This window comes from Anopheles coustani, chromosome X (assembly GCF_943734705.1).
Source record: "Anopheles coustani chromosome X, idAnoCousDA_361_x.2, whole genome shotgun sequence".
Classification (NCBI taxonomy): Eukaryota; Metazoa; Arthropoda; class Insecta; order Diptera; family Culicidae; genus Anopheles; species Anopheles coustani.
Genome location: NC_071290.1, coordinates 9,027,280 through 9,036,681, shown reverse-complemented (window position 1 = coordinate 9,036,681; position 9,402 = coordinate 9,027,280). Strand labels below are relative to the sequence as shown.

Here is a 9,402-nt window from a genome sequence, read left to right as displayed (position 1 = left end):
CACCGCGTGGATCGACCATCGGCAAAGCCCCGTATGCGTATCTCGTTGCACATCTCCAACCAGGACCTAGCCTAGGGGTAAGGCTTGGTATGATAAAACTGTATCGTAATACCTTCATCTTGACGCTTCGTTGAGGTAACCGTTACGTTAGCTCCGGACCGGGATCGTGTCTGCTTGCCCCTAACTATGCGATTTGGCGCTACGGAAGGTCTAGATGGGGTTGTGTGTTGTATAGTTTAGGTGGTACACTCCGATCCGAATACGGCTCCGGTCCGTTAAAAAACACCCGGTAACTGAAAGGCCGTTGTAACTGTGGTCTATCGGTGCCCGCGCTCCAAGTCTCTACGGTGCACGCAGGTGCAAACAAACACCTGTTCGGTAAAGAGGTGCGCGAACAGAAAACCAAAAACAAAAACCAACAACGTACGGCGGGTACTCGTCAGGTGTGCGTGTGGACGTGTTTCATTGTTTTCCGATGTTAGTATTGGGTGGGCTCAGAAGCAACACAACTGTGCTGCGGACACAATTCCTTCGGTTTCGGTACTTACAGCACCGTCTCCATTTCGGCTATCTCGGTCTTGTAAGACCAGCGGTAGAGGTCCTGCGCGCTTCCACCGAGACTGAGGTTACCGAGCAGGTGCGGCTGATGCGGTGGGCGTGGTCCGACGAGCGCCCCAGACCGCGTCCCGCCCGAGCCCGTCACGCCGATGATGTCGCTCGTGGAGGCGATCTTGAGCTGCGGCGGCTTGATGCCGTGCGCGTGCATCGCCTTCTCCAGCTGCTGGTTGCGCAGGCGCGTCATGTCCAGCTCGTGCTTCACCTTCCAGAGGTGCGTGTCGCAGATCGGATCGGTGCAGCGATGGCGGCGCAGTATCTCGGTCGCCTCGTACACGGCCCCGCGGAACGTCAGCGACTTGCCCATGCTGAGCGAGATGAGGGCGCAGCAGCCGCCGCGGTCCTTCTTCGCCAGCCGCTTGCGGAAGTACTTGAAGTAGAGGTGCTCGAGCAGCAGCAGCAGCGCGGCGAGCAGGATGCCGGCCATCAGCAGCAGGAAGGCGGAGAGGAACTGCTCGAGGGCGAGCGGGTCGGAGGACTTGTGCTCCTGCTTGCCGGGCCGGCAGGTGCCGGTCATCCAGAAGCGGCGCAGCCGCTCCAGGTCGCCATTGGCGCGGAACTCCAGCAGCCGCTTGTTGAACATGCCGACGTACTTGGAGTTGCGGCTGAAGGCGAGCCCGTAGCCGGTCATCGCGTACCACTGGCCGACGGTCAGCAGCCGGCAGTCCTCGTCCTGCTGCACCAGGTAGTCGAGCACGGTGCCGTCGTAGATGAACGCGTCCAGCTGGCCGCTCAGCACGGCCGTCACGCCGTCGGCGACGCTCGAGCGGTTGTACTGCTTCATGTAGTAGTGCATCTCCTTGAAGTACTTCGAGATGGTCGAATCGGTGTGGCTCCACGGGATCGTGCCGAACTTGATCGTGGGCCGGTGCGAGAACGGGTGCGAGAGGCGCGAGTCGTCCAGCCCCGTGAACTCGTGGAACTCCTCGCGCGTGATCATGAACGCGGCCAGGTTGGCGGTGTAGATGGCGAGGAAGACGACGGCGAACATCGCCCACACGTTGGTCATGAAGCGCGAGGTGAAGCCGCGCGGCGAGTCGACGTGCACGGCCGCCTGGAAGAGGACGGCCCACACCAGCCAGTAGGTGCGGAACAGCGAGAACCGGTACGGCGTCGACTGGCCGTTCTGCAGCACCGTCTTCATGTCGTAGCCGCTCGGCGACAGCCACTCGAACAGGAAGATCATGAAGGTGGCCGCCTGGATGGCGAAGATGCCGACCAGCATCCACGAGGCGGTGTCGAACGGCTCGAGGAAGGCGGTCGGCGAGATGATGCCGGTGCGCTTCGCCACCACGATCGCGATGCCGGTCTCCATGAACGGCTCGCTGAAGTCGACCACCGCCTCGCGCTCGGCGTTGATCATCAGCGAGGTCAGCACCATGTCCGTCTTGCGGTTGACCAGCTCGTGGATCAGCCCGTTCCATTTGCCGTTCTCGAGCGTGCCCCACTTGCCGTCCTCCACCCGCACCAGCTCGTACGTGAACGCCAGCTCCTCGGCGAACTTCTCCAGCAGGTCGATGCAGAAGCCGCTGCAGCACTGGTAGAACGAGCCGTTCTTGTGCGCCTGGCCCATGTCGATGTCGGTCATCTCGTGGTCGGCCGCCACCCGGCACAGCACGCCCCGGTCCATCAGGCACTTGCCGCTGACCGGGTCGGCCGGCGACAGGTTGATGTACGGCGCCTCCTCCAGGAACGTTATCTTCAGGTGGAACTTCTCCGGCACGCCCTGCGGCGGCGTGTGCGAGTTGCCCGGCCACGCGATGTCGCGGATGTCCAGCTTCTGCTGCTGCCACGACTTCCACACGCCGATCTCCTCCCACACCAGCCCCTTGCTGTTGACGCTCGGCCGCAGGTTCATGATCTTCAGCTCGGCCGACTTGAGGTCGCCGTCGGCCGTGAATTCGATGTTCGGCTTGTTCGACTCGCTCTCGAGCGACACGTTGCGCAGGTACTTGAAGAACACCTCGCCGCTGTCCCACCGGCCCCGGCCCTGGTCCTCGCACGACAGCTGGTGCGTGTCCAGCCGCCGGCCCGTGTTCTTCGCGTCGTTCAGGTAGTACTCGACGCCGTACGCGTACACCCGGATGGCGGTCGCGATCTCGTTCACCAGCGCGCCGGACGACGTGTCGAAGTGCACGCCCAGCATGCCCACCGGGAACTGCGGGTGCGTCTGCGTGTTCTCGATCACGCTCTGCGTCACCACCCACACGTAGTTCTCGCCCGTGATCTGCAGCTCCTCGGCCGCGTGCAGTATCTCGATCGCCTCGCTCTTGGTGCAGTACAGCAGCATCACGCGCGCCTCGCTGTTCACCAGCTCCAGTAGATCACTCGGACGGGTTACGATTATTGAGTTGAGGATGGTAAATTTGAAGTGATCCTGCGAATGACACGACGGACAACAACAGGGAGCGTGCGTTACTAGCGTTACCAAATACAAACGTCTACAAAAACAAACAAACAAACAAACAAGTCTGCTGTCAGCTGCGCACTTTGGTCCTAGCGAGCTGTACCAAGTGGCCATTCTTGGTAGAGTCACAACGCTATTAACTCTTTGACCTGTTCTCGAAGCCATATCAACAACTGGCTGTCTGCTTGAAGTCACCACCCGCTTTAAGCCCTCGTTCAACCTTCAATTGTGGTGAGCTGGTTGAACGATGCAGGTAGCACTGAAGAGGACCACTTGGATACTGTCTTGTACGAGGTTGTGCAACTGATGCGACAGCTTAAAAGCAAGCGATGATCAGCTCTCTGGTGAGCTTTATCCAGGTTGGAGCGGAAATGTTTGGGAAAAGAAAGAACTGCCTTAGGACGGGATGAGAGGTGTCGTTGTACCAGGTCTTCAAAAAAGCTGCGAGAACTACCATGGCACTACTATACCATATGCCGTCTATAAATATCAAGCCGGTTTCATGAACAAACGCTCGACAGCTCGCCAGATCTTCACTCTTCGGCAGATCTTACAGATACATCGTGAGTACAACTGCACGTCACGTCTTTAATGACTTCGAGGAGGATTACGACAATATTGACCGGCAACATCTGGGGTTGCTGATGAAGGAGGGCAACTATGAGCTCCGTGTCGCGTCCTCTCTATTTGTTTTCCACCGAGGAACGAGACAAGGGGATCTCTCTTTTTCATGGCAGTCAACAAGGGAGCGGCTTAAAGTCCTGTGGATTGCTCGTGAACAGTTTTAATCTTTGATAACCAAACAAAACCGGAATAAAGAATATTCCCTAAACGAAGTTCTCATCCGAGTAGGAAAAGTAGGGATCAAATGTGCCGCGAAAAATTTGACGTTTCAAAACTGGTTTAAGGTAAATTTAAAACACACGGCCTTCTAGCTTTCATTCATCCTACTGTGCAGAGTAGTTTAGAAGGCGGTCTATTGTTAATTAATAAAGCGAGAAATATATTAGTTTACCAAACAAGCAAACTACAAAATGACTAAATGTTTTGCATGTTCTAATCTGACTGTCATTGGTCTGTCACAATTTGACAATGATTTGTTTTGATTCGCAGACAAATTTATCTAAATTAATGACGTTGAAGTTTAGAGATAGCAGCACACATTCGCAAGTGTATAATATCACCTTGAATACCGCTGTGCTATATCTGATGGGCTCTCCAATGAGCGGGACAATTTTTCTCTCAAATTAACATTGCTTCATGAACAACGGCACGCAACCACCGTCGACAGAAATAAAGTTCATGGTCGGGCGGAAAATGGCACCGTCCAAGGGCAGCAGGCCGTAAATCAAAAAGCAATAGCTCAAGGACCCCTGTTGCCGGCCAACCTAACCTGGAGCTGGCCTGCCCCGCCTGCCCGCCCCCATCGTTTGGTGTTGGCGAGATGTTTGTTGTCGATTTTGGCGACGGTCGCGCACTCAAAACGGCACTTAACGATGGCGCCCGGCCCAACAATGGCTGCGGTGGTGGGAAGGAACAAAAAACGATTGTCATTCCACGGCAACCTCTGGCCGCGGTTGGGAAGGCTGGCCCCGAAAAAAAAAACCAAACGCAAAAACCCCGCCAGCAGCAGGCCTAGGGAGGAAGGAAGTAATGATAAAAACGAAAAGCTCCTCCCCAGCCTCGCCGCGGAAGGAACGAATGTTTCCGACGCAAAGCGAAAGGAAGCCAAAACGAGGCGATTGAAGATGCTTTGATTACGCCACGGTTCGGGCGTTCCCAAGAGTGCTCGAGCGGCTTGACGTTTCGATAACACAGCCGTCACATTGAGCCGACTACCTGAGCCGTCGCGTGCTCCTCCTGTTGGGAAGATCGGCCAGCACTGATAGCTTTTCTCCGCACGCACCACTCTACGATTGTGCGGAACACAGTTACACGGTGGCTAAACGCTAGGATACAATTTGAAAAGACTAGGAATTACAATTTTATTTTCTTACAAAATGAAAAATATTTTCTCAAACATTAGAAAGAGTTTATAATTTACCACCTACCGGGCGCCTCCTTCAAGATTTTGGAAAGGCTACGATGTGCTGATGGTACTAATTATCGGCTCAAAATGATCGATTTCATAATGATTGTATCATTTTGTAATGTTTAATCAACACCATAATTTAAATACAAACACTGGAAAGTAACAATTTAACAAAAAAATCGCTAGTACTGTTCACAAAACAGTGAACAGCAACATATTTTATTGAAGACTAACTTAACTTGGGTACGAACAATCTCTTTGGGGAATATTTCCACCAGTTTTGTTTTCAATATGTTATTTGGCGTATCTGGTAGTTAAATATTTTAAGCAAAATTAGTATTTTCGTCAACTTACCCTGTACACGTTACGAAACACAAACTTATAGCTGTCAATTTATGTACAGTATCAATAATGCGCACATACAGAGAACGAAGATAATATTCAAAGCAATTACCATTTAATTCTGGTGTTCGTCAAATGGTAAACAAAAGCACAAATACCGCAAAAGATTTTTTTTTTTTAATTGTAAAAGGCGTAGAAATAGGTCGATTTTGCAAAACACTTGTGGTTGTTGCAACATTGACTAACATTCTGTGCAATATCAATCTGCACCGATAATGTTGTTTGTCCTTTGTGTTCCTTGCAATGTGCCACCATTTGACCCACTGTGCGACTGTGGTGCGGCAAAAAAAAAACTAATGAGATCCGGGGCCCGGAAAGGTCCGCCCGGTGCGCTGGCAGTCACGGATAGCGGCATGCGATCCTATCGGGCCATTTTGAAAGCTAGCAAATAAACCACGGCATGGAACGCAGTTAGAAGCGATTGCAGTAATCATAATTGGATGGATGTCGTGACAATTTTCCGTAGCGGAAAAGTTTCTAGAGTCTGCCGTGTGTCGCGTGCGTTTAGTGCACGTTGATTATGTGCGAAAGAGCGTTTTATTTTACTGAAGTAAACCGGTAGTTCGTTCGATAAACAACACTCGAGCTGTCTAGTGTTACGCTTGCCGCATTATGCAACGAAACACTAGAATATGGAACAGAGGAACGGAATGAAAACAAACTGTGAAAAATTATACTTTGAGGCCGATTTGCGACGTCAGTATGTTAATGCAACTTGTGTTTTTCTTCTTGTTTTTGTAATTCAAATATAGACATTTATTTGTAGCTCTGTAAAATTGAGTTTAAATAAGTATATCCCAAGTATTGAAATCTAACGAGCAGAAATGTTTAGGCACATCTGTCATCATAGCTTTGGTCTGCGTCAGATAATAGTAATGGATCTGAGTTATCGTTTATAACGAATCAGTTTCCCATTATCCTCATTACAGTTTCGAAAAGTACATAAATGCAGCCCGGCTTATTTGACACACACCAACCCACGCGACATTTAGTTGGAATATTGTAATTTGCCCCCGAGCGTTCGTTCTCCGGGGGTTTCATGGAACAAAACTTCAGCTTCAATCTCTGATGTGACTGAACATTTTGTTATCTGCAATGATTGTACGCCACGAGCCACTGGGCGTCTCCATCGACTAGGTTCAGTTGTTCCCAGGTTGTGAAATATGTCACCGTGTATTATCAATTCGTTCTTCACGATCCCTAAAACCCAATTATTATACCTATCTAAAACACAACAAATCATAAAAATATAATTGTAGCAATACGAACGCGTCGCAACCAAAACAAACTGTTGAGGTTATCATGATTTTTCCGTCAGGATCTGTCAATTTGCTGTCCAAAACGAAAAGTAAACAACACGTTGGAAAAACGAAACGCAGCGGTCAGCCATTTTTTAGAGTTTTTTCAAAGTGTTGTTTACCTTTTGTATAGGACCTCGACGGGGAAACTGACAGGTACCGTCGATAAATTGGGATACTCTCAACTATTTTTCTCAGTTTTAATTAGAAAACAATGCCAAAATTCTTTTAGTAACCGTAACGTGTAAGTAAGTTGCATACATTCTGGCGCCGTAACGTGTAACGCAAATGCATATCGTTTGCTCCTTTAACGAATTTGATTATCCTCGGCTTGGGCAAGGTTAGTTACGTTGAAACCTTGTTTTTATTATTTCTCGGAAATATCGCTTCCAGGGTAGTTATCGTGTAACGTTTTCCAAGCGCTTGAGATGTGTTTGTCTATTCCTCCCTTTGATTCGAGCGGTGGTTTATTGCAATGTTCATAGAGAATATCCTCTAGAACGCAAAACAGGAAGCTGCTCGTTATTTCCTTGAGCAAACGGCTTTCCGCCCACAAGCTCAATCAATGAGCGGGCGGAATCGGAACAATGCGCCATCAATGGGGAACAACAAATAAAAATAAACATAAAGTGGAACAAAAGTATGCACAAATATGTTCGTCCGGCGAAAGGACGGGGATGTACTCACCATGGCAGCGACCTGCTCGCGGACGGCCTGCACAAAGTCGTCGTGGCCCGCGATCTGCGACGTAACAACGGAAAACTGGTGCCATTTGTACCGCTCGAGGATGCTGAGCATGGCGGCGCTCTGCAACGGGAAAGGACAGCGGTGTGAGCAAACGAGGGGGGGGGGGGGGGGGGAGGGGGGGCATGGAAACTAACTTAGCAAATCGCTAACGAGCTGGTTTGAAAGCCCAGCACCTAATTATAGGACGCACGGCAAGCGAACGGGGTGCTTCATCGTTCTATTTTATATCGCGCCACGTTAACGCAGGCAAGGGGAAAATTATACAGCGAAAGAAGAAGACGACACGGGCCGGGAAAAAGGGAAGAACTGACATTACCTGATGCTCGATACTGGGCGCAAGCTGGAGCTGCAGCGCCGACTGCGACGCCCGCCGTTCGAGGCCGGAGTTGTCGGCGTTCCAGGAAATTACCGGTATGCCCAGGTATCCGGCCAGCTGCAGGAAGTACTGGGCGGAGGCTGTGCTGCGCCCGTACGACTCGTAGTTCATCATGTACAGGATGGCGGTCACGTTGGCGTGCAGGAACTCCTTGCACAGCGTGTTCAGGATGGCTGCGGAGAACGGGCAAACGAGGCGGTGAGAGCGTGAGCGACGGCAGGGTTTGCGATAATGAAAGAGGAGGAAATTGGTACAGCTAACTCAATATCCCGCACACCCGAAATCAAAATTATCGATAGCTAGGCTGGATGTAGCACTTTCCGGGAAGGTTTCTTAAGGAGAAGTACCTTAGGGGCCGCTGGCTGCAAGGGGGTGAGCCTTAGACCAGTAGACGCCCTTCGCACCGGCACCGGGACTCGAGTTAATGGAGCGTTCACAGTGCATACTTGCACAGCACACTGCCTCCGGTTTCCGGAACGGTGCAGCAAATATGTGCCACATGGCTATACACCTGCAGCTGTTAGCATTGGGTGGCATACGGGCTTATCGAAAGTGTGCGAAGTGTATCCCGGCTTCGATAATAGCCCAACTAGCGGCCCTTCCCATCTTCGAGAGGCATCAAGGAACCATTATTTTGGAATGTGTTCTCGTCTCCGTTGAAAAATGCCACTGAATAATTCACACGATTCCACGCAACATGTCGAGATCCCATTCGCTAAGTAAACAGCTCAGGCCATCTCAAGCTAACGACTACTTTTCTCGACGCTAACTATATAGAATGTTGACATTCTTTGCAAAAACTGAACAAACTAGAGATGTGCCATTCGTTAAAAGATTAATGAATTTCTAAAACGATGAATCCGAATTACACAACTCTAAAACAAACAGAAGAACTCATACGACGTATTTTTCTAACCACGTAGACTTGTGTCTAAAAGATCGAGCAGTTCTCGACGTTGCCATCATGAGATAACGACACAATACTTCAGCTTTCTCGACACGACCTATCATAACCCCAAATAAAAAGGAAACAAACCGTGTGGAGATCTTCTCGACGATGCGTCGAGAGTCTACACGAGAATAAAATGACGCGTTTGGAGTTCTTTTATGTGGGGTTTAGACAGGAGGGAAGATCCATCCACGCTTGATCCATATACAAGATTTCAAAAGTAAGGATAGCGCAATCTTTAAATTTCTGATAAGCAAAACTAGGTTTAATGGGTAAACCAAGTTCTAATTCAATTCCATAACACTAAAATAATTGAAACAAGATATAAATGGATTTAGAATGGTCAGGTCTCAGGTGGGATTCAAACCAACGCTGTCAAGGTGAGCCACTGATCTGCTCCTGATCAGCTACTGATTGCTCTAAAAATACAATTCCAGACCAGACCCGTACGAGTTCTCTAAAATTTGCTTCTTCAAATAACTAAACAAAAATCATAGGCAGACAATCCAGGACCCGTGAGTCCGGACTCGCTCCAAACGAAAATGGAACTAGATTTGCGATAGGAAAGGGTTACGA

The 9,402-nt window shown here is 50.1% G+C and overlaps 1 protein-coding gene across 1 annotated transcript; it reads right to left on the bottom strand.

The window, feature by feature from the left end:
• Window positions 1–544: 544 nt before the first annotated feature.
• LOC131268945 (glutamate receptor ionotropic, NMDA 2B) lies at window positions 545–8,006 on the bottom strand. The gene is made up of 3 exons (XM_058271250.1): window positions 7,818–8,006; window positions 7,442–7,561; window positions 545–2,992 (listed from the first exon to the last, which is right to left on the bottom strand). Exons 1-3 carry the CDS (start codon window positions 7,989–7,991, stop codon window positions 545–547), a joined length of 2,742 nt encoding a protein of 913 aa, XP_058127233.1. The 5' UTR covers window positions 7,992–8,006.
• Window positions 8,007–9,402: the final 1,396 nt, after the last annotated feature.